The 26,791-nt window shown below is 35.0% G+C and overlaps 1 protein-coding gene and 1 long non-coding RNA gene across 8 annotated transcripts in view; both read right to left on the minus strand.

The window, feature by feature from the left end:
• Nucleotides 1–26,791, minus strand: part of MARCHF1 (membrane associated ring-CH-type finger 1) — a 195,752-nt gene that overhangs the window by 40,944 nt on the left and 128,017 nt on the right. For all 7 annotated transcript variants that reach the window (XM_015860933.2, XM_015860932.2, XM_032443960.1 and 4 more), the window contains one exon: nucleotides 5,259–5,309. Coding sequence is in view for 6 of the 7 variants with exons in the window: in XM_015860932.2 (XP_015716418.1) it covers nucleotides 5,259–5,309 (51 nt within the window). In the remaining variant the exon portion in view is untranslated. The remainder of the gene's footprint in view (nucleotides 1–5,258; nucleotides 5,310–26,791) is intronic.
• LOC107313038 lies at nucleotides 17,408–24,129 on the minus strand. Its single transcript, XR_001554751.2, has 3 exons — nucleotides 23,998–24,129; nucleotides 21,836–21,900; nucleotides 17,408–17,993 (listed from the first exon to the last, which is right to left on the minus strand). It is a non-coding gene; the product is annotated as an uncharacterized LOC107313038 (long non-coding RNA).

A 26,791-nucleotide genomic window follows, 5' to 3' on the forward strand; every position in this document is an offset into this window, starting at 1 on the left:
GTACATTTCTACATATCCCTCTACCTCCAGGACATAAAGCCTCAAAATATTTCTGTATGCTAACTAAACAGCTTTCAATCATATGGCACTCCTGCAATTCTCCCATGTGTGTGCATGTGTGGATATCATCATTATATTCAAACAACCTGGTGTGTCTATGTAATATTTATTTATTCTGGCCCTACAGAAGAAAGAGATCTAAATGTCCCAGAGCGAAAGAGCTGCATAAAGAATATTTATATGACTAAGCCAAAAGATAGTGAAACCTTAACATCCCATTTTAAAAAACAGAAGACACCATATTTTTTGCAGTACAAAAAGCCTCAGACTTTAAGCAAAAGAATATTTCATGTCAGCGCAGATGTAAAGTTTGCTTAATTGGATTATTTTCAGGACATAGCCCTGAAATGTGCTTCTGTGTGCCACCCCCTGTGAAAGAAATAAATGACATAACAAATTCCAGGACATACAGAGTTGGTATTTATAGATCGTAGCTCCTGTTAAAAACTGGCCAGTAAGCATATCTCATAACTTGAATGCCATATCTAATGGAAACAAATCATAGCTACTTCATCTATCTGTTACTGCATTGCATAAGACAGGGCTGAAATTGGTTACAAAACACTGTCACCTCTTCATCTACAGAAGTGGAAATTAAATAGGCATAATGCACGAAGAACACCAGTACTGACATAAAATGTGCAGTTCTTAACACATTTCAAATATATATCCAGTTGTATCTGGATGAGCTGGTGAGGTTCATTTAGGAAAATCCAGTGCAAACTACTGGTAAGAATTATGACTTAAGAAAGCAGAATCTGTATGAAATAGTACACTGTTTTTTTGCATGCACTCCTTTTCACTAGAGCACTAGTTTAAAACAGGTCAACCGTATCCTTTCACTAAGCTTACTGCAACTTGACAATGAATTCCTTGGACAAGCCACAAAGCATTGTTGTCAAAGAAGTCATACATTTGCATATAATAGGAAAAAAACAGCAATAATTTTAAGCTGTTGCATCTCATTCTTGTTTTTGTCTTTTCCACTCTATATTTTGATGAACAAAATACTTTTCACTAACTTGTTTGCTCTGCACTGTTGTTTTCTACAGTAATAGAATCATAATGAGAGTTAAGAGCTAAGCAAGTCTCCACCTTTGAAAATAATGATTTTGTTTATGAGCAAGAGGAATCATTTATATGACTAAGATAACATTTACACTCAAATTTTAATGCCAGTTCAGTATACATTATATTATTCATTGTAACAGTGCTTTTGAAGGGTGACATTTTGCACTTTACAAGAATAAGGACTTGTTTGTTCTTGGCTTATTTTCTTTTTTAAAAGCTCTGTTTTCTCTCAGTTCGGTTAAGATAGAACATCACATCAATTTTATACCAACTTACCAGGTCATTTTAAAATAAAGTAAATAAAGAGTAAACTAGGAGTTACACTCTGAAAGGACTGAAAAAAAGGAATCCATGGCAATCTGAAGAGAATCGCCACTTACTAGTGGTGTGAGACTGGCAAAGAATAGGAAGAATGGTATAAATTGATCTGATTTCAGCTGTACAGTCCTCTGTATCAAAAATGCAAGGGGCCATGCTATTACTCTTTAGGATTCCATCATCCAACAGTTACCCTGGAACAGTCCTCTCTCACAATTTGAGCACCTCAAAACAGTAAACTGGCAACAATACATACTTCATCTAAAACTTCATATCACCGAGAGTAGCCAGACCCGACATAAGAAATCATTGCACAGAGTGGAGACAAACATACACTGGAACCAATTCTTGCCCTTTTTCACTTTGTGTTGGTTTTCATATATTAAATCAGACTAATGAATGTCACAACAATGACTATTCCAAAACAACCATCTCACTGACGTAAATTAACTGAATTTTATTACATAGCTGCTTCAGAGACTGGTAAACAAGAAGTGTACTGACACCTGCTTTTGAGAAACACTTGAGCTTAAACAAAAATTTGCTCCAAGTCTGAGGTTTGCTGAAAAATAAGCCTAAAGCTCTCAACAGAGAATTGGAAATTTGAAATTCTCCTCTAAAGAGCTCTTGATTTGTACTTTACATGCAGAAAGATAATTACAACGTGCTAGAAATGTTTCTTCCAGAAAGGATTTTAAAGCAACCAGGCAGCCTCACAAACACATGCAAGCGTAACTTCTATGGGCTGCAATTCAAACACAACAAGTTTTCCACTTGTTAATCACAACAGAAAAATGAATCTACCAGATCCTTCTTAGACTAGATTTCCTCTTAAATTACTTACACGTAAACAATTTATTGAGAAAAGCTACAATACAAAGGACTAACCAATGGCAAAGAGCTAATGAACAAGAGAAAATAATTCTAATTCAGAAATTCAGAACAGTCCTTAAGACTAATTCTGGGAGATGGGTGGGAGAGAAAGTAAAAAAATAAACCAAGAAAGCTTGTTCATGACACACATCCAATATTTCTATTTCTTTTACAATAGGTAGCTTTGAAAGCCACGTTCAGTAATTCAGGTTCCACCACATCACTGAAAGATAATATGAAATGGAGATCAGTTCCAAATACAAGCCATCAGTCCCAGCACTAGCCAGGAAGAAGGCAAGACCACCTGTTTATTGATATGTTGAGACCATAGAAAAAGTCTAGGTTATTACCAAAAGTGCAAAACAAGCCAGACATCAACACACTTTCCTTATCATCTTTGCTTGGAAAGCCAACTCAAGGAATTGCTTTTGGAATCCTAGGGCAGTTTTAATGAGGTGTAGGCAGAAGATAATGAGTGAATATCCCAGATGGATATTCACAGAGGGCAGCCACACCTGCCTGTCAGTCAGAAGCACTATGGCAGAGGCAGAGTATGGAGAGTATAAAATTGTGTGAGATTACTTTCAAAAGCCTGCAGTCAACTCAGTGGTTACCACACAAGTGGTCAAAGAAATGTGCTGGAGGAGAACACAGAGATAGACGAGCAAATTCATCTGGAGAAATGCTTTAACTCCCACAATAAAGAAGTGCTAGTAAGGCACCCTTCCAATACTCAAAGTGAGCATAAAAACAGCTATTGTTTTATTTACTTTGGGCTTTGCAAATAATCATGTGTTGAAATTATATCTAAACATATTAGAATCCATCCTCATAATTGCCTAGATTACTGAAATTTCTTATCAGGGATGTCTTCAAAACATCCTATACTGGCACTCCCAATGGACAGCAAAAGTGAATTGTAAGACTTAAGTGTTGATATTTTTACTCATCATGAGGAATGGTGGATTTTAAAATCCATGGATTAAATAGGTACATAATAAATAGTATCTGGTAAATGGCAAACGAAACCAAAGCTATTCATTCTCATTATGTCCAGATATAAAATATCCAGTGTCCCTCAACTCAGTTTAATCTGTAATACCATGCCATTCAGACTTAATGTACCTAGTACGTAGAATTGCCTGAGCATATTCTACAAACCTTGGGTGTCTCACTAAAGCTAAAACATGGGTGGAATGAACAAACAGCTTAAGAGCATTATCAAATAGGAAATGGTATTTGCAGAATCTTTGCTATATTCTGTTTCACAAATAGGGTAATGCAAAATCTGGTGTTAACAAGGAATGTCTACTCTGCTCTGGACCAGGAACTTCATATGCAACCAACAAATAAATAAATAGCAACATAGCTTGTATCATCTGGAATCCTTCTGGGATGCAGCATTCATTACTATTATTTTGTGACATACAATAGCAACCTGAAAGAGTAAATGTTTCCAGGTACACGTACATGCATAATCTCTTATCATACAAAAAAAAAAAAAAAGGCATTTTGAATCAAACAATAAACTACAAACTAGATTTCCAATCAAACATTGTGCGCCTCCGGTGGCGGAGTGGTTAAAGACACCACTTTGCAACACTGGAGGCCCGGGTTCGAACCCCCTGTGGCGCAAGTGGTAGAAGTGCTGCTCTGCTACACAGGAGGCTGGAATCACGGGTGTTGGACTCGATGATCTCTAAGGTCCCTTCCAACCCACACGAGACTGTGATACTGTGATTAGAAACGCTTCACTAGTAGGTAGCTTCACATACGACAGAAGTAGACTGAGTTAACTGCATGCATGAAAATCCAGCTCGTTAAAATGCCACGTAAAAAGCTGCAAACACTTCTAATAAGGATCTACACTTATTTCTGTAGAAGATACTTCAAAATAAATGACACTGCTGTGTCTCATATTAGCAAGGATATATATATGATTTGGTACAGTGTAACATATACCACTGAAATCTATAGACACGCATTTAAAACTCTTACTGAAAATAACACGTATAACTGACTGAGATCAAGTTTGAAAGTATACATACTTTTTTAAAAAAGGCAAGTCAGGAGGAGATTTAGCCACATTCTACAGCAGACTAGATATAATCACATTTATCCTTCCCTTCTTTTTAAAATCTTCTTTCTTCTCAGTGTAAATGAGCAGAACCTAAGATACCCTTAGTTTCTTTAGGTAAGAAATCTTTTCTTTATAGGGCTCTGCAAAGTAAACATTTTCCTGTGCACCCTGCTGACAATGTTGTAGGGGAGGCAAAATATTACACTGGAGGCAAAATATTTCATCTTCAAATGCGAACATAAAACATGGCAGATAAAAAGATTGGGATTCCAAGATAGTAAGTTTTGAGCTTTTACCTCCTCTAAATCCTGGCTTTCTGGAATAGATTTAAGCCACATCTGAACCAAAAACACACAAAAATGGGATTACAAAGGACTGCGGTCCAAATCTCATTTTACTGTTCCTTACGTTTTCCCTTCTCTATTACCTAGAAACTAAAAACATCTGGATATAAAGTCCTAACTTCATCAAAGCACAAATCCCTGTAAAAGGAATTCAGAATTCACACATAACACATATTGTTATTTGAGTGGGTGGAGCAGAGAGAGAAACATCAACAGGTAATTCTGCCTTAAGCCAAGTGTTAATGTAAGATTTAGCAACTGAAGAAGGGAGGCAAAAAATGCACTTGTTATTTACTTATTAGTCCTACCTACCACAGTAAGGACTAATTGGATATTTATTCCTTATGATGGATTTTACTTGGTAATCATAATAGTATGCAGCAAAAAAATAAAACTTCACATCTCTAAAGAATACATCTGAATATGCATATATAGTTAAATAGAGTACTATACTGTGTTTAATCTACTTAGCGGTTTTTGAATTTTTCATAAAGGCAAGAGATTTCACATACCTTTGAAATATTACTTGATCGACTTGTGGAACGCCCTGGGGATTTGTCATTCTGGAAAAGATGATTAGATGAAAAAAATTATGCCATGCAAATTCTACTTAAGAAGAAGTACTCTTCTTGTGATTGCAAATATACAGTTTCTCTGCTTTCTGTTTGGTCACCAACTGTACAGGAAGACAGTTCAACACCCAAACCATTACAATATTTAGGCGACTTACACCAGTATAGCAGAAAGACATGCTGCAAGAAAGGAATGTTAACATCTAATTACTGTCATCCTCTTTTGTTGGTAGTTGTGATTTTTTTAAACAGCATTTTGATTAATGCATCATCGTGGCCTGTCATGAAAACTGCTACTCTTGTATTAACAGAAACACAGTGTGACAAATAATAAAATCCACCAACTTACATTGGACACAGACCTACTCAAGAAGTTGAACTTGCCATTCAGGAAGATTAAACAGCACTATATATGACATTGTGGCCAGACATATTTGATGAACAAAAATTGTAGCTACTGGTACATATGGTTCAATTTAACATTCACTCTTCCATCCTCTCATCTCCACAAAAATTGCACACACACAGCAAAGCAAGAGTCTGACATCCACTAAGGAAGTATATGTCGAATAACTACATTTCTACAGCACAACCTTTCCCCCCTCTCCCCCCCAGCTCTCTCTGGTAATTCAAATGAAGAAGTGAAGCAGTGGTACAATTATATCATCAATATTTATGCTTCTCCGACAATAAATTCAGTATTTCAGCTGAATATATTACTATTTCAGTTAAAAAATAATAATACTAATTCAGTTAAAAAAATAATTCATGTCATCTTATGATAATTATAGAAATGCTTCTCTCAGCAATGAAAATATGGTTGAAGCACTGAAGAGAAACATTTATAAAAACAAAATGATGTATTTTTACCTAGTTGAATCAGATATCATTCATCCAAGACTATTAGATTATGTACTGGGAGAGGGGCACAAAAACCAAAGCAGAGTGTTCACCCTTGCAGTTTAATTCACTATGCATGCATCACTGTAGCAGGCAGACAAATAAGGCAGTAATTTCCTATGTATACGTCAATGAAAACCCTTATAATGATTCATCTCTCCTCATCTTTCATTTAAAGAGTGAAAGAAAAATACAGGAGCTGCCCATTAAAACATTTAAATTTCCTACATTTCTAATGCACATTTTTGGTCTACAAATAGGCATTTCCCTGTTAATTTGTAGAACAGAACAGTTACACAAAAGTAGAAAAAACAAGGAAAAAAAAAAAAGCTTAGGCAATTTATCAGTAAAGTATTTAGTAAACTATTTTTACATTAAAATAGTTACTTCAATCTAAACCCCAGTAAGCACACACAGAAATGAAAAACAAACACAGTTGCACACTAATTTATTAGTCTCTACAGAAAATTTCAAACATACTTGCTGTTTCATATTTATCTACTGTGTTTCTGTTCCTCCAGACCATAGGCAGTTTACGTTTTTGTTCCATCCTTTAGCATCATCGATCTTTTATACAGGAGATATTAATATGTTTCATTCTTTTTACTTTATCTTCACTAGCAGTAAGTAGCACTACGTATTCGTGCTCTCAGAAAACTAGCATCACTGAACTACCTGACCATACATCATTCCTCATTTTATTCTCATATGCAGGCTTCTTCTCAGGATTTAAACACTTTCAGGTTAAACTGTCAAGAGTATCTTTTTTTGTTGTTGTTCTTTTTTAATTCTTCCTGGAAAGGAAAAATTAAAGTTATAAGGCATTCATTCTACCTTGTCCTTGAGGTTGGCCTTGCTTTGAGCAGGAAACTGAACCAGATGATTCCTGACCTGACATATTCTTTCATTTTATTGTTACTTCTATGATATGTTATGCACTGTAGCTTTGGCATATATGCGTAATAAATTATCATTTTCTTATACTTCCTAGACAATATTCAATATATACACTTTTGAATATCTTCATATATATCCATTAAAAATATACTTCATATTTTCTGGGTTAATGTTCAGAGAAGCTCAGATTTGAGCTCAAAATAATCAAAGTTATAGACCCATGAAATTAATTCCCCTTTCACCGCTAGGAAATATGGATGGGGTTCGTAGTTGAGAAACTCCCAGCTGGAAGTATGCAATCTTTATCCTCCATCACTAAGGCTGAAGAAATACTTTGTACTTTCTGACAGTGTTGTGAACTCTGAAAGTCTAACTTCCTTTCTTTTAATTGTCTGTCAAAGATTCATTTCTAAATTCTGTTTTCCCTGGCTGCAGCTCTCCAGGATTTTCACATGATGCATTCTTCACTATGGCATATATCTCCATTACTTCAGTTGCAGCAAGCTCCAGATCCTCCAACTGACAATTCCCAGCATCCAAACTGCAAAGTACCAGCCATCTGCTGAATGGTCTAATCGAGAGAAAGAATGCTGGCATTCTTTGAAGACCAAAAAACAACAACACTTTTTGTCATAATCCTCCATTTCCAGCATTTCATGGCAATTTATCTCAAGGAGGATAAAATAAATAAATAAAAATTGCAGGAACTAAACACAAATTGAAGATTGAATTCCTCATTCACTTTCACAATGAAGCTACATGATTGCTCATACAAGGAAAATGCAGAATGGAACAGTTATTTCTCTTGAAATTTTGTCTTTAAAGAATGCCTGTGCACTTCTATTACAATGACTTCTTTTTATGAAATATATCATTAAGAACAATTGATTTATCTTCTTAACATCAGTGAAGAATAACTTTTTGCACTGAAGATTGTTTTTCTTGCAGGCTTGCTAAACAGTGATAATAAAGATTGTTTTCCCATACATTGAGTATTATTTTACATTTGAGAGGTTATATATTGAGAGGATGGAAATAAGTGATAAAAAAAAAGATCAATTTTTCTTTCCTTTCTTTTTTAATGTAAGAAATAATTGATCTCTCTTCTTTTGAAGCAAATAACTCACTACTTTGATAAATTATATAAGATTTATTCACTAAGAAGTTCAACATTAATGTCAAACCATCTACAAAGTCACTAGACAAAAAGCCCACATAGAAGGTTAACATTAGCAGACTGACAGTCTATACTATACACCACTGCTGTACAGAAACAGGTGATCATCATAAATAAAGTTTCCTAGGAAGCCAAAAGCACTTCAGACATGCCATTCTGACTATCATCTGTGGAAACAATTTAATCCAACATGACATAAAGACATAAAGCAGTTACCTAGAAGTACTATCCTATAAGTTGCTTATTTTCCATTCTATCTGCACAATATATAGCATACATATGGGTAGAAGAGTAGCTAGCCATCATATAGCAACTTCCCTATTAGTGGGCTTTTGGGTTGCCATTCAGAAGACTCGTGTAGAGATGCATTACTTGCCATATCCCCTGACTCCTTTGGCTGCAATAGCAATCATATATTCACAAAATTACTTGGGTTGGAAGGGACCCTAAGGATCATCAAGTTCCATCCTCCTGCCACAGGCAGGGCCTGCCAGCTACTGAATCATATACTAGATCAGGCTGCCCAGGGCTCCATCCAACCTGGCATTAAACACCTCCAGGGACAGGACATCCTCAGCCTCTGGGCAGCCTGTTCTAGCACCTCACCACCCTCTCTGTAAAGAACTTCCCCCTGACATCTAATCTACTATACCTAACTACAGTAAAGGTGAATGGAATACTACTTACAGATAGAATTAAATGAGAAATGCAGTGAGAGATCATGTAACTAACTAAATCTGGAGAAGCTATTTATTTATTAATAGCTAAATAAAGATTATTCTTAAAAAGAAAAAAAAAAACCAAAACAGTAAAAAGCAAATTAAAGAGAAAAGTAAAAGAGATAAAATAAACAATAAATGTACAAAAATAGCATTAATTTTACCTGTCATGTCACGATACGGAATGACATAAAAAGTAAATTTTTCCCTATGCATAAAAGTATTTAAAAGACTATGCTCCTTAGATTCAAAAGAGTATTCTGCGGGGATGGAGAGTAATTGCATCAATTCATTACTGCCACTTCATGGCCAGAAAATATTGAGTCTGTACATACTCCAATACAAGACTCTAACTTCTCTGATATATAGTTTCTATAGAAGATTCATCTGTCACATTTACAATTAAATCTCATGCTACAGACACCTTCCTAACATCTTTGTTACTCTGTTCTTTGCTGATACTTCAGCAAAAATAGAGAGTTTTGTTATTATAATATCAGTGTCTAACTACCGCCTATTTAATGTCTATCATTTTACTATATTAATCAGAGTGCTTCAGTTATAACTGATAGAATTTAAGAAAGATTTCCACATGTCAAAACCACCCTCTACTTGGTAGCTAGTATCTAAATCACCTGGCAATGATATACAGCCTGCATGATTGCACTAATACATGATTCACATTCACTTATTACCAGAGACATGTTATGAGAAATGTGTTTGGGTATTGTTGGTAAAGATATCTCACCTATGAAAATTGCAAATGCTATTTTAAAATCATTTTTCCTTGGTATTACTCAGCTACAGAAAATGAAGACAACCACCATTTTTATTTTTTCTTTTCCCCCTCTCTGCATACAAATATAACAAATAGTCTGGAGCTTATAATTTGCCACTCTGTTTTCCTGATACCTGACTGTCAGCCACTCTGTTTTCCTAATACCTGACTGTCAGTTCAATGTTGTTTTATCACTGCTACATAGGTGTGACATACATGTTACTAAACATATCTCTTTCAAATATTGTCCAGTGACAATAATAAGGCAATGTGACAATGAAATAAGGCAAGTTTTTACTTATCACTTATATTCACACTATATAATTACTTTTAATTAGGTCTGACCTATGGAAAAAGAAAGTGAAACAGAATCCTTTTCACAATGAGATCAAAATATCAGTTTATCTCTCTTCTATGATGAACAAAAATGCAACACAAACTTCACTGCAGCATTCTTGATCTATTATTTACACATATTTCTGTCACTTACTGATAACATATTTAATCATTTTCATCTCTGATCAATAAACAGTGATTTTTATTCATTGCTATCAGGAACTGAATTATAGATACTGTATTTTCCAAAGCTCACAGTACATAATAAAATTTAGCTTTTTTGTATGACTGAGGAAGCTCACTCATGGGCTCCCTCATTAAGATGAAGATGACAATCTTTTCATTGCCATATTGAACTCCAATCAAAGGCAATTCAATTATCAAGCTGATTACTTTTTTCATCTATGTAAGACATCCATTCCTCATCTGTTGAAATGTTTCCCCAAACATCTGGTCCATGCAATGATCCTGTCTTGTATGAACACTTTTGGTGGTAAGTCCAAAATTTTTTAGTTTTTTGCTTTTTTAAAAATAGATACAGACAATTGTCTGTGGACCATGTCATCCAAACTTTAATTCACAGTATGATATGCATTCCAGTTTTTATTTGTTAAGTATCAATATATTCAAATTCTTTAATGAAAAGATAGACTAATTTCTTCCACAGGCCAGAATTCAAAGGCCACTATCTTGGCTGCCAGTTACTGTGATCTGCTGGATCTCAGCCAATTAATACCAGAGATTAAAGGCTCCGTCTGGCCAAGAACTTGTCTAACAGCCAAATATTTATCAAAGGACAAGATACTAATTAAATATACGAAGTGAAAGTAGCTAATTTAAAACAGAGCTATAAAAGAAATGCCTTGTTTACATGCTGTATGTTCATCTATCACCATTTTTATATGTCTTTTATCTGATTACAGGTTTTAAGTCATCATTGTCTCTATAAACTGTAACCTCAAACTTCCCCAAGTAAAAGGGAAAATGAAAGGAAATCACATTTTTCCCAGTCCTCTTAAGGCTGTCTAGACATTCAATAGGTACTGGTAGCCCAGGACAGCAGAATAAGAAAAAAAAGAATGGAAATGAGCTAAACAACATGGAAATTAATTCCAGAACACAGTATATTGATATATGGTACTTATATATCACAAACATTAGGCATATGTGACAGGTCAGAATCTTAACACATTACAGCATAAATACTATTTCCATAAAAATTCAAAATGGTTTGTCTTTCAACTCACCCATTCCCTTTCCATTATGTCAAAGTATTCTCTCTTTCATAGTCTCATGTTATTATAATCACTGACCACACTAACTCAGTATTCAGGCTAAACTTCAACAAGAACTGGAAAAAAAACTATGAAGAAAATTAAGTTCTTGATCTAAGATTTAATACATAGATTACAAAATGCTGCTGCAGCACTTTGGTGTTCTTAAGCCCAAGATTTCAAGAAGTTGTAATTTCTAAATTATTCTCCAGCTAATTTGTAGAATGCTTTGAGGTATAACACATTGCTACCCCCAAGCTAACTCAAACTATAATTATTAGAGTTAATATGCAACATCTTGGCCAACCTCTTCTTTCAGTCACACTAATGTAAAAAAATGCAGTAGTCTGAGTCCTAATTCCATAAGTGGCAAGAACAATTTAGTTACACCTATTATCAGTGTTAGAAATCTAGTTTTCCTGGCAAACTATACATTATTGCTTTGCAGGAATAAACTATCAGAAGATTGCATAAAACAGTTTTCAAAACAAAATTAAAAAATAGGTTTATATACTGGCTCACTATACTTACACTTATATAAATTAGAACAGTACTTTCTACATCCTCTCAAAAGATACTATGATGGAATAAGGATATAAGTGATATATGATAACAAGCATTCCAGTGCACTTCCATTCTTCATATTATAGTACCTTAAAAGGAGCCCGTGGCAAAACCAGAAAGATAGAATGTAGATTCGTGGATGTGCTTAAGTACAAAGTAGTATTTTTCTACTCTAAGTGCTACGAAAAAAATCAACAGAAAGAGAACTGGACAACAAACTACTCATTATTACAGATCTCACTTGTGACATGTTGTCCATGCAGCAAACTTGCATCTCATAATCTAGATGGACTTGTAAGAATAGCTCACAGAAAACAGTGACATTAAATAGATGTGGGATTAAGAGAACTTAGCTTCAGCCCTGGTGATTGTGAATGCCAGAGGCAGCCACAAAATCAGAAATATTACCAGCTGAGTAAATTGTGTACCTGTAGCCCTAGATTCAAAGGCCTAAAACACCACACCAGCCTTAGTATGTCTGAAACCCTAAAATAAAAAAACTGAAAACAAAAAATATTAGAACATGTCATACCACATGAATCCAAGATGCACATAGATTTCACAGACTGATTTATCAGCAACTTTCCTCTCTCTTCTGTAAATCCCAACGTACATCTTAATGTTAGATTAACTGAGGTTAATAGCTAAATTATCAGAGATAATTTGTGGCTCATTGTTTAATTATATACTCATTTATTCAATTAGATAGTCTGTGATTTTCAGCTTAAATTTAAATGTTACAACCCCTTGTCTAAATGTCAAAGCAAAATACGTTTTGTGCTTGGATGACAAAGATCTGTCGAATATTTATTTTCAACAAAGCTCCTCATGAAAGCTCACTGAATGATACACTTATTCATACCAATATGTGAAACATTTGGAAGAATCAGACAGCTTCAGATTAAAAAAGGCAATGAATTTCCCTCTGCTTCAGAACTAGTTCTAAAGTTTGTTCAAATCTTATTTCTACATTATTTGATCCTCCATAAATGACAGGCCACAAATCAACTTTCAGTCCAGGAATTTTCCATATATGTCACCACAGAACTCCATTACAGAAACAATTATTTTGTTACAAGAAACCTCTATCTGACTGGCATCTGTAAAGTTACTGAAACTTGTCATAAAGAATATCGTGACAAACTAATACAGGGTCACTACAGCAAAAACTCAGAAATGCGTCATCTACTCACACTCTACTTAGTAGAGCTGCTGTGACAACGGCTGGATTTTCATTTCATTCTTTATTTTATGTCAGCAAGGCTCAGCATCAAGGCCATAGTTATTTCATTTTGTCTTTTTTTTAGTCCTCCTTAAACATTCCATATATTCAGTAGTGAAGGGGTGTTGGATAATTTACAGCCAAATTGGGCTTATTCTTAGCACTCAAAGCCTGCCTAGTAATTTATATTCATTTATTCAGCTAGAGGGTAGAGGGAAAACATTATACAAAGTTGTTTTTTGATGTTTTTTCTTTACAGCAACATTCATGTTTAATTAAATGGCTAAATTTTGATCTTATTTTCTACTTACAATAACGTAAATAAAAACAAGTGTGGAACCCATGCTACTTATAATACACATATTTCTAAGCAGACTTGAACAGCAAGTCAGAAATGTTCATAACAGAGGCCTTTTATGGAGCTTTTCCTCCCAGACAGTTGAAACCTACATATTCATCTCTAAGATGACTTAAGAGACAGGCAAGTACATGACACCTCTTTCTGACAAATACATCTGATGGAAAGAGAAACACCAAGGGGAAGAAAAAAAGGAAGTCTGGGGGAAAGAGATAATGAGAAGACTGCTCTACAGAGAGAAAAAGCCTTACTTAAGACAAGGGAAGACTCTACTGTTGATAGCACTATTTAATAATCCAGATGTGACTAATAAATGGAAGAACAGAAAAATAAAACTGAAATATAAAAAGAGGCTCTGCCAAATTATCTGATTAGCTATAATGTAAAGACACTGTAAGCAGTTGTTAATTAGTCCCAGTCAGACCTTCAAACCTAATAAAAAAGTCCTTGGCATAATTAGGACAGACGATAATTCAAACTTTCCCAGAGTGGCTATAAATAGCTACTTCCCAGAATATAGAATAGGCTATATTTATTTTATTCATAACTGTTAATTACTGCATAGATTTTAAACTAATGAGTTGGGAGCAACATCCTGACATTGTAATTTACTCCAGTATTTGCACACAATATTCTATGCATTTATGTTTGTCTGTATGCATTGGCTCTAGTTGTTAAAAACACTGCTGAAATTTAGTCCCTCATTCAGGAAACATTTTAATTATCGTCTTTAATATCAGTTAATACCTTCTGCTTTGCCTTTTTTCTTTTTTTTTTCATTACTGCAGGCAACAATGAAATTTGTTTGATCCCATTTTATTCTCTTAGGTACTTTCTCACCAAGGAGTGCCACTTAGTCACAAGTAGTATGAAACAAAGTTGCATACAAATCACTATTGTTGTTTTCTAACCAACCATACCTTCTCTCTTTTGAGAACGACAAATCTTCAGCATAATAAATGCTCTATGTTCTTAGCCTGACAGTGCTTTTGGATTTCTAGCAGGCTGTGTTGGAAAGGACTTCCAGTACAGTTTTATTATTGCAAGAAAACAAATGACGCTTTGTCATTTATACCTGAAGCAGATATTTATCTGATAACTTAGGCAGTCTCAACCATGAACCAGCTCTATTGAAGATTTGGCTCACTCATCTCCAGCAGTGATCCACAGTTTGCAGTATGAAGCATGCAGAGCATCCTCAACAACATGCATCTCTCACATAATTGAGAACCAGTTCTACCTTGTCTTTCATGGCCATAAGAATGCAAATGGCATCCAAGTGACTGCCAGATCTAAAAAACATCTTTAGCTCCAATTTACTTTTTTCACATCTGACAAGAAGAGCATTCTTATCTGTTATTGATATAAACAAGCAAATTGGCACTTTCACAATCGGAGACACTGGGGAAGAAAAATTAGAGAGAAGAGCCTCAGGTAAAGGAATAGACATTCAATTTCAGGCTTAAAGGTATTGAACCAATTTTTTCACTTGCTTCCAAAGTTGAGTTTCTTGTAAGATTTAGATGCATACACCTTAATTTCAAAGAACATAGTTTTAACACTGTCTTACAGAGTCAGGAAGCAGAAAAGATCACCAAAAATGTAATTAGAGAAACAAAGAACTTCAGTATCTTCTCCTCTGTTCCCATTTCACAATAAACACAAATTATGAAGACATAATTTCAGTATTACAATTTAAGGTAAATTTCATTCTTTCCAAGCTCAGCTATATGGTTCATCACTTCAATAATATACTTTTTCTTTCATCTAATTCTGAATAATTATAATATTTCTGGATATCAGTGATACACTATTCCTATGTGGCTCCCAGTACTGCAAAAAATCTGTGCTTGCTTGAGCACGTTTCAAATACGTATCCCGGATGGATGGTTCATTAAGCTATAATTCTATCTGTTTTCCCAGTTGTAAAGGTCAGTATCTAGATTTAATTCACACTGAAACAAAATTAACCTTTTGCATTCAAAGCAAGTAGATTGTGCTACAGCCACTGAACTGTAATACAGCCAGGTGCTACAGCACATAACTCAGCTACATTAGAGACTGAGAAGGGAAGACAAGGACAAATGGACAGAACTTCTCAATGTGATGTCAACTACTATGATGAGGAACATAAACTTATATTGTGATTAGCACAAGAAATTTTACTAACAATAAAAAAGGAAAATCTAATCCCTAATTGCAATAGTTACTTGATGACTTCTCTTTTAAAACCACTGGATGCTTACTAACGTGAAATTACATATTTATTTATTTAAATCTAATAAAATCCTGTTACTGTTTTCTGCCTTTTTACTGCTAGTTTTACGGGACTGCAACAAATGGGAAGTACAAAACTGTGAGTACGATTTACCCATTATCTAGCTGGAATGGACAGTGGCAGCTTTCTCTCTGTAGTTCACACAGAGGCAGACAATCACATTCCTGGTGAACATGGCATTTTAGCCACTCCAATTATATCAGCCTGCACTATTCTTGGTAAGCACAGAGTGAGATCCTATCCTTCCCTGGATTATGCTTCCTAGATAAATTGAATTAAAGTATGCTCAGCAGATCTAGATAAAAGACAGAACATTAAGTATTATATAGATAAAATAGGTCAGACCTACATGATGTAAAATACCTATATGGCAAAGTACTCTTTATACAAAGCAACTGAGAGAGAAAAGCCATATAAATGTCTCAGCTCTCCCTCCATGCAATGGGCAATGCCATAATCGCAGAATCAAAGACTCGTTGGAGTTGGAAGGGATCTCCAGTGATCACTAAGTCCAATGCCCTGCTAAAGCAGGTTCCCAAAAGAAGGTCATAAGGGCAGATGTTCAGACAGGTCTTGTCTATCTCCAGAGAAGGAGACATTCATATTCATAATCCTGCAGCCACTCTCTCATACTCTGTTTCCTCATACACAAGTCATTGGTTGTCTGCAATCAGTTGTAGTTCTTTCACTGCAAAAATCAGTAGCACTAGGAGCACTGAGCCAGCTGCAGGATCTGCAAGGTGCAAGGAAGATCTCCCCATGCTACAGCTGATACCCTGTCAGAAGCAAGGATCTAGTCTTCCACTTTAATTATAAAGAAGCAACACCTTTTCACAAATCAAATCTAAACTGCATTCCAAGCTAAATTCCAGCCTTGTGTGCCACAGGGCACAAAGCTTTGAGTTCATATTTACATTAGCTTTTCAGTTCAGTTTTTCAGTGTGCTTCTCCAGGGGCTGTAATTGGTACACGTATTTTTACCGCACTGAGAAAACATGACGTGAAGCATGAACAGAGGATGAAAAGTTGCAAGTCTTTTACAAATCCTTACTGAAATCTGAGAGTAAACATTATGATACCAGTAACCTTCACTGCAGCCAAAAATAAATGATCCCCATACCTTATTTAACTATTCAGTATAGTCAAATGTTCACCCAATAACCCATTAAGGTGCTCCCTTCTCAGGATCTGCAGCAGCAGTGAGTGAATCAGTTGTGTGCTGATCTCCACAGAAACACAGTTGTATATTTGGCAATTAAAAATCTGGTAAATTAAGGGTAATTTCTTCTCCTCTTTTACTCTCACACACTTTAAAGAGCATAAAAAGGAAATAAAGAGAAATATAATCAAGAACTCGTTATATTTTTAGGATGAAAATTATATGTACCACCGTAGGTATTATCTGGCAGTAAAGAGTTACCACTAAAAGGTTTTATATAATTACTGGTTTCAATAAATTTAGTTGGACAACAATCATACTTGTCACATAAACATTCACTGCTGTATCACTAGTTTATTAATTATGCATTTGCAATGTATTATAAACTGCCATAACAAAGACTTTCTAGAAAATGCGCTGTATTGTATTGTATATATGCACTGTATTGTATTCTATTTTCATAGTGGAGTTGAAAGAAAATCACATTCCTTCCAAAGGTCCCTTGCCATAATCTTTTCAAATTCATCTGTGGCCACCACAGAAAAATGCATCTTCTTATCTTATTATTGTCCTCTTTTCCTCCTATGATTAAGTCACTTGTGAGACAGTTTGTCAATTAAGTTAGCACAGGCAAGCCGCTCTTTTTTAATTTCTTTCTCTGTATTTTGCTTTAGGATTGCTGGTGACCTGACTGCACCTCTGCAGTTCTTCATATTGGTACACACAGTCAAACCCAAATATTAGAAAAAGCATTATCATTCTAAGCTATGTATAAACATTTTCAAAACTGAAGAGAAATTAATAATAACATTAATCCCTATGAAGATAGCTAAGATTCACCTATATCTCTTTGGAGATCAAATCTTTCAAAATGGAATTCTGCATCTTGGCTCACAGAGCTGTTGGAGATGAGCTTTTTCTTTGCCTTAGTACTTAGGCATTTATCCCACACTTCAAAAGTTGAGAATCTCAGAATTTTCCACTCCATTCTTTTTATATTGCATTCAGTACGTCTGTGTTGGGAAAAGACAAAAGCCTAAGTTAGGTCTGTGTGTCGAAAATACAAAGAAATATACTCCCTGGATGAATATACATAAAAAGATAGGGTCAGTAAAAAGTAACTACAAGCAGCAACTTGCAAAATGAATTAGCATTCACATTAATTCCTTTCTTCCTTCAACCACATGGAGATCAAGATCCTACCAGAAAATTTGTACTGTCATTAGATGGAAGGGTGCCCACACAAAAAACAGTTAAATAAACTACAGCTGTTCAAACGGGAAGTGGGACTACAGAGGCAAAACGCAGTAGAGGAACAAAAAGCCATAAGAGGCAAGGCAGATAGGAAATGAATCTCCAACCAATCAGTAAAAGAACAGGAGAACATCAAATCGAATTAGTTGGCAACAGTTTCAAAGTTTGAACAAGTGAAATGTCTTAGTTCCATACTGTAAGCGGCTGTTAAATAAGCACTGCCTCGACACCATCCTTCCAATTTGCCATCAGTTGGCTTGCCTTACTTTAATAGACATAAAATGGGTAACGATAAAATTGGTATTTGTCATTTCGATAACCAAGACAGGGATACGTGAGAACATTTTGCATCACTCAACAGAGCTGCTGTACAAGCATTCTATCTTTTAACATTTTACTAATTCAGCGCTTGAAGACATCCTGACAAATGTAAAACAATGGTTTTGGGATGGACTCGGCTCTTACTACTCCCACTAGCATGAATAATAGTTCCTGGAAACTCAACAGCACTGAAAACTATGAGATCATTTTTTTTATGTAAATGTCAAAACTTGTCATGAATTCAGGCTGCTTGAAGGTTAGATCCAGAAGAAATCAATGTGATCCAATCATAAATTGTTAATTCATCAATATTTGGGAAAATTCCCAGTGAGTAAACAGAACCCGCGTATAAAAACACTTGGAAAAAAGACTTGAAATTTAGACCATTGTCCACTGCTTTGTCCAGATTCTACTCCTCACAGAACAAGTTAAGAAAAACTCTTGAGGTTCATTCTTTTCTCATTTTTCTATTTTGAAAAATTACTATTTATAAACAAACCAAACTCAATGAATTAGAAAAGCTGTGCAAAAAGACACAGTAACTGTTAAAAGGCAGTAAACACACCATACAATATAACTCTGAGGCATTTGATCTTTGTCTATATTTTTTGAACAAATTTAGTTGACCAATTTGTTGTCCTTTGCAGAAATCTGGATAACTGTTTTAGTGCCTGACTAGCTCATCTTTCTGTCATTTAAATTAGCCTTTCATTTATTCTAAACCCATCTATGGGAAGTTTTTGTTCTTTCTTTCTAAGTATCAAACACAGGACGCTTCACCTTTGACAGCATGACCTCACTACTTAAGCACTTTGATACTTAGATGCATTTCATTTACCAAGTGGAGAAAAGAATGCACATTAAACCATAAGAAATTTGGTAGAATTCAAATGTACCTTTCTTTAAAACAAAACACAGTCACACAGATATCCAAGACTGTAGTCATATGATATTTAAAACATTTTTTAGACCAATAAGAAACAGAATAACACCCAATTTACAATACTCGGACCAATAACAGAAGAGTTCTGATAGCACCTGAGCATCCTCTTCACACTTAAAGCTTTTACCAAGTTTCAAAGCTAGTATCTCTGCACATTCTGCTTAAGATATCACTTTACAGATCATATTCTTGCTCTGTATATTGCCATCTAAAAATACTTATATGTGTAAAGTAGCAGACAATAAGCGTATTAGCTCTGAGATGCAAAGCCCAGAAACTAAACCCCCAGATGTTATCCTTAATTTTCTGTGTACACACATAGCTACAGATTTTTAAAGCAGCAGATCTTATTCTGCAGGCAGTTAAGCAACAGCAATGAGAAAGAATGGGGAGAAAGGGAAAAAAAAAGTCCTGTTTTTATGCTATTCTGAACACTGAACAGGGAATCAATTTTTATTGTTGCTAGATATAGGCTTGATCACAGTACACTTCCAAAAACTAGTTTCCTTTCCTGCGGAGTTCTGAACTAACTTGATTTTAGAGCCTTCTGATTCTCCCAGTGAGATCATACTGGCCATTTTTTTCAGTAGAGATAGTTTTATACTATGTATGGTCTACTGCTACATTTCAGTACTTTTCAGTGGTAAACAAATTGGCTTTGTACTAGTCTTACTACTTTTTTTATCACCTAAGGTAGAAAACCACTACTGAACATTCAGCTTCCATCTCTACTACACAAAATAATGAATTTCTAGCTAAAAAATTTGCTTCTTTACTTTCCTGAAATCTTCCTCCTGTTCAAGATTAGAATTGCAATTCCTCTCTTATTAAATGATACGTTCATTTTTGCACAGTAGTTTGTATAAGCAACTTTTAATTCAAAATCTTCAGAGACTGTTTTCCTTATACTTCTTTTCTTAAATGGTAATAAAAGAAAGATGAATGCTTTTTGAAAAGTATCAGGAGAATGTTATCCTTGTTGCTCTGTGCCCTGATGAGATCACATGCAGAATGGCACAGTCAAGGACAGTCACATAAGAAATATTAATTGAGGCTGGAATGAGGGCAGAAAGGCCAGGAGAATCATTAAAGAAATGGAAAGTGTGCTTTCCAAGTGTGGCTTAAAGAGTTTGACTGCTTTAGATTAGCAAAAATGAAGTCTGAGATGGGATATCTACTAAGTATAAATACTTTTGCAGTAGATCACCAGGGATGGGAAAACTTGAGATATGCCAAAGTTTGCACAAAATCTGGGGGCCTAAAGTATATGCAGAGTAAATTCATGCAAGACACAGGGTTCTCAGTAGTTAGACAATGTCCCACTGAAAGGTGAAAAAATATATACATCTCCTTCGACTTCGTAACACCATGAATTTCACTAGTATGCTATAAGTTACAAGCTTTTGTCTAATTGCATGGTTTGGACTACCCCACATCAGACATAAGACCATCATATGTTTGCAGAACAAAATTTTGGGGGATGGGGGGGGGGAGTTGAGGAGGGGAAAGATGAAGAAAACCATGCTTTAATCTTCACTAAATGGACAAGCTCCATGGCAGCTGTAGCACCTGAAAGAAGCACATTCTGATTTGATCATATGTCTTCCTTTGGCTACAAATAAAAAGGTAGTGAGAAAATATGTTTTCATATTTTCCATGAAAATCTTGTTAGCTTATGTGCAAGACTGTACTGATACAAACTGACTGTTGTGCCACTGACTCCAGAACAGGACATGTGAAGATCTGTACATCTGTGTGTTATCTTCAATCTGTGCTCAGCATTCTGCTTACTGTTTTCAACCAAATGCAATGGTGCCCCTGTTTATTCATTCAGACTTTATTTTCAGTAGAGAAAACAACATGCAAAAGTCCCATTTATTTGAGTATCAATATAAAAAGCATTAATGCAAACTTGCACATTGCATGTAAAGCTTCAGCATGAATGATTTGAGTTGATGGTTATTTTGCTTTCATTTATTCCATTCACACATAAATTGAAACCTGCTATGCGGGTATGGCTACATAGCTGCATAATTGTAATGAAGTTATTGTAATACAGGAAATACAAGAATTAATAGAATGTGCCTGCTGATGGTCCCAGTAAAAGCTATGACCAGCATTCATTACAAGTCCTGTGCTACCCTGTTATTAGAAACATTTTCCTACATCACCTTTTTCTGAAAAGCAGATTTATTTTGAAGTCTAAGTCTGTTTTAAGAACAAAAGAAGAAGCTACCCTGCACAACCCTCAGCTCCTTGCCAAACTTCCAGGGCATGTTTATAGCCACTCAAGTAAGAATTAAAAAAAAAAAAAGTTGACCTTTTATACTAGTTTACCTTTTTCGACAAAGGTTATTTTTCTTCTTCAAAAATTCCATTTACTTGAATTGCTCTGGAAATTCCTGTGGTTAAAGAAAGTGGGGTATAATACAATAAAATTATTCATTATTTTCATGGATAAATTTGGGAACTCAGATGCTCTTGCTGGCATCATGGGAGACTTGTAAACTTCCCATTATCTGTAAACAATGCAGAATTTGTATCTCAGCTTATTCTTAAATATTCGAGCATTAGAAAAACAAAACAAAAGAGAAGTAACACAAACTCAAATAGTTTATCCATGTACGGTGGTATTTTTAAATTACTGAAATAGCAGATGACTTTAAATAGAACCTACTTGATCATACACCTGGAAGTAGCACCCATATCACCATAAAAACATTTTCATTTACACAAACTACCTGATATATATTGATATTTAACAATTTAGCAGGAACCCAATCCCTTTTTTTCATTCACTTAGTAACTAGAATATATATATATTTTTAATTAATACCTTATTCTGATAAATTTTAAACAATTTTAACAATGGTTGAGAATTTTAACTAAGAACTGACACACCTTAACATACACTTCTGCACAGCATGCATACAATAGAATGTGTAATTATTAAATAATTTCAGAATAACTAAAATCATAAAAATACAGTTTGCTGCCAAGTTTAAGCCACATAGCTGCTTGAACAAGCTGCATTTACACATCCTAAAGTCTGCATATCACAGAACAACCAAAAGGACATTTAACATTCACCCCAACCTGTAAAGCCCTGAGCTATTTCTAAAACAGTCTGAATGTTTCATGCATATTTCAAGATTCTCCTATAAAAGCTAAGTGTCTCATTTCTAAGGATATAACATCCCACTTAGAAATCTTAATTTGAAATAATCTGAGGCTACTGGTATAGGATAACAAAAAGATGAAAAAGATGAAAAGTATGTGCACAAGTAACAGAAGGCATAAATAAAAAAATAACTACTTCTAAATATAAGCGCACAATTTAAAGGACTGCACAACTGATAACAGGCACAAAAGATAACATATAATATGGAAGTGTATGAAAACTTTCCATGCAACTGTCAAGCTCATTGTCTGTGCACCTTTTGCCAAAGAATATATCATCATGTCTCCCAAGTGTGAGCTAAAATGTTACAGAGTGCAGACTCAACAGGTCACGTGCAATAATAGCTCCAGAACAAGTCTGACAACACTCTGTGCTGCTTTGCTTCCAGCCTGCAGAGCCCTTCCCCGTTTTAGAACTGATTGCCTTGATCTCCCCCTTTTAGATTTTCACCACAATAAAATCACAGCAAAAATTTAATTATTTTCCAATGAGAGAGCTTCTACTGTTAGCACATGATTGCAGTAAAGTCTTTGAACATAAAGCTTTTTCCACCTTTGCATGCTAACTCAGTTCTCTACATAATTCATGAAAACAGATGAAAGCCTTCTTCCCATGTAAATATGTCAGGCAGAAAAATAACTATGAAATGAAATTGAGGGAAAGATTTAGATCAGACTATGGGAGTTAAAGTAGAAAGCCAAATGTCTATCTAGTGTTACTGCATTTATATTTTGCAGAAGGTCTGCATGTGTTACAGACCAAATTCAGCCTCATACTTTCACCAACATTTTCTATTTAGACAACCATACTATGCAATGCCAAATAATCTAGTGCACTGTCAAAGATATATAATTCCAAGGCATCCCAAAATCACTCTTGAAACATGTATGATTGTTTAACACTGCTGAATTTACAGAAACAACATAGGATCCGTCTCATAAACACTTTTCATAAAAACCTAACTCCACATTTGATACTCTCAGTTGATCTATTTAGAAACAAAAGCCTTACAGTTTTGATTTAGCTCTAGGCACTTATGCTTATGCCTGATAATAACAACTCTTGTGCCAATTGTATAAAATAATTGCTGTGGGTACTATATTAGGACCAAAAATCCTTCCTACATTTATTCAGAGAAGACCTCTTCATGCCAGACTAACCCACTTCTCTGGGAACTTTGGCTTCCAACAAACTTTCTACCCAGGTGCTGCCTACAGAAGAAATCCTGGCTAACATTTTCCTCCTCCCTCACACACACTCTGAGACCTTTCACAATTACTGTTACAACATACCTTCCTTATAACAGCTTCTATCTTACCTAGTATCAATTATAAAGTCAGCTGTTTATTTACACCAAACTTCTACTTCAATTCACAAATCCCTTAACACCAGCATAGCTTCTGGGAAGTGGCTGTCCCTGTGGCAGGGGGGGTTGGAGATTGATTATCCTTCAGGTCCCTTCCAACCCAAGCCATTCGATGATTCTATGAAGTAACAAAAGAGTAAACTATGAAACTGAAGGTGGGGCATGCGTACACCTCAATGGGGATCTAGGTTAAGCTTTTCATCTGCTCACCACCATCTCCCTGCCACTCATTCCCTCAGTGGCCAGGCACATTGCAAAGACCTAAGAAGAGTGGAATCTGACAGAATAGAACAGTGAATGTCACTTTCCCTTCTCTCCTTTTAATGAATTTGCAGCACCTTTACACATGATATCAAATTTCCTCCTGATATGATTATTTGGGGATACACGAGAAGTCAGGAGTAGCACTCTTCTTTCGTGTGCTTTTGAAGGTAATTCACATTCTTTACAATTCTCACAGGAAAAAAATAAATAAAATTTCCTAGTTTATTTTTTTTAAAATTACAATTCATTCAAAGGTTGAAAAGTGGTAACAGCACCTACAGAAACTATAATTATCAGTGTAAATGAAATATAGAGTACTTATAAGATTGTTGTTTTTCGTAAAATTCACAAAACAGTCCCAGAACTGTTCAGAAACAGCGAATGAGCAAATGTATGCTTCGCCCTCTGGGACTCTTGCAATTATTTTTTTTAATTTGGGCTATGAAGGAGGCATTAAGAGCGATCTTTCTAAAGAACCTACATCAGTTTTGATAACTTATTTCAATACACAGCAAAGCAGGAGCCCAGGGATTTAGTTAATGGTAATAAAAAGCAGTAATTCTTCACACAATCAGTAGTTAAACATTGGAATTCTGTCAGAGAATTTGAGCAATGTTAGAAGTTAATATTTGATGGATATTGAAAGGTAAGCAACTGGAGGAATTAATGAAAGCAAAAATATTTAACTAGGGCTGTCAAGCATCTTATGATATTCCATGAGGTGGACTTGTGACTGCAAATATCCCCAAACTGGAAGAGCATATCAAAGATAGAATATACTTCTATAGGCAATTGTAGGAGGAGATTTGACAATGGGCTAGATGAATCTACTGGTGGCCACCCAAATCAATTTATTCTGAATGAATCTGGCTTTGATAACCATGTTTATGTCCACCTCTTTTATACAGATAAAAGACAATATATTTATATTTTATATAGATGACAGAAGATATAGATAAAAGATATATCTTTTATATAGATACAAGCTCTTCAGTTTTGAATTTTGTCATAGCTTTTTCACTGTTCAACACTGTTCGACAAAACAGGAAAACAAATCTAAGAGAAGCATATTATTTCAACATTGGAAGTTCAATGAATAATACCAACCTCAGCCATATTGCAGCAAACCAGAAACACAGTGAATTGTTTGATTTAATTACTCAACCTCATAGAAAAACACTGTTTTTGCAACTACAGCAAGAAGTACGTTAATTTGGAATTACGTCGTTATTGCATCCTAAGTATTTACGTTATTACAGCTTACATAAAGGCTGTATCCACTATGCAACATGAAAACTAGAAAATTAATGTTGTAATGGCTGTGTGTTGAGGCACGCAGTGATGGTATTTTCATGAATTTTACTTTACAAACAATTCTCCTTTAAAAGATAAATATAAAAATCATACAAAGCCAGGATATGTTGGAAAAAAAACAAATGAAAGCTTGTCAAGAAAAGAGCTACCTGTTTTTTGACCTATTCTTTTGTGGTTTTTTTTTTTTTTATACTGCTAATCTCTTAAATTCTTACCAGGCCCAAGTCCTGACATTATACCTATACAGGACTGATTTTCTTTGTTATTGTACTGACTGCTCCTCCACAGTGAGGTGAAAGGAATAGAGAGAAGGAATACAGGGAGAAAAAATAAATAAATGCATACACATCAGGTAGGCCCAAGTATGTTAATTCTTTGCAATCCTCAGCTTGGGACACAGTGCCTATAGCTAAGGAATGTTCTTATGAATGTGCTTAGTTATAACATCAATTGAAAAAGATGGCCCTTGGTAAAGTTGTAATAAATATCTTTTGTTACACCTCCCATCTTAGCTCCCTGTGCATTACTATGATGACTACACAACTGATCCTGTTTAATACTAATGGCCAAATCTTCTGCAGTTGGTTTTTGTATGCCCTGGTACTGCCCAAATCTATTCCAATCTGGAAATTAGAAAAGATTTTGCAAATCAGGACAAATATTTTTCTAATGTGTAGTTTTTTAACTACCTCAGACCATCCAAAGCTAAAGGCAGCAGCTAGAGGACTATCAGAGAACAGTAATAACTTTCTAGAACAGGCATTACTCACATACACACTTCTGAATCTGTTTTTTTCTTTAATATTCTTTTTCTAAGATAACCCGTAGGTCAAATGCATTGAAATAAACATATTCAGTCTTCACTCTCAGCTTTCTAGGCAATACTTTTTAAAACCTGGCATTTCTTAGTACTGGAGCATTGGGGTTGAAGGAGAAAGGAGTAAATACATAACATCTTATGTTTCTGTTTTATAGATGATTCTCCCTACATCTTCCATTAAAAAAAAGTTTATCCTCTCATCATTCTTTACCATGGCACATGAAACAGCAGCTTAATTCCCTTGTCTAAGATATTCAAATGAGCGTAGCTTTAATAAGGTAAAGGTGGGAAACAGTAAATATATTAGCTTTTTAAAGTTCTAACACATCTAAACTAGAAGTTCCATTT

This window comes from Coturnix japonica, chromosome 4 (genome assembly GCF_001577835.2).
Source record: "Coturnix japonica isolate 7356 chromosome 4, Coturnix japonica 2.1, whole genome shotgun sequence".
Classification (NCBI taxonomy): Eukaryota; Metazoa; Chordata; class Aves; order Galliformes; family Phasianidae; genus Coturnix; species Coturnix japonica.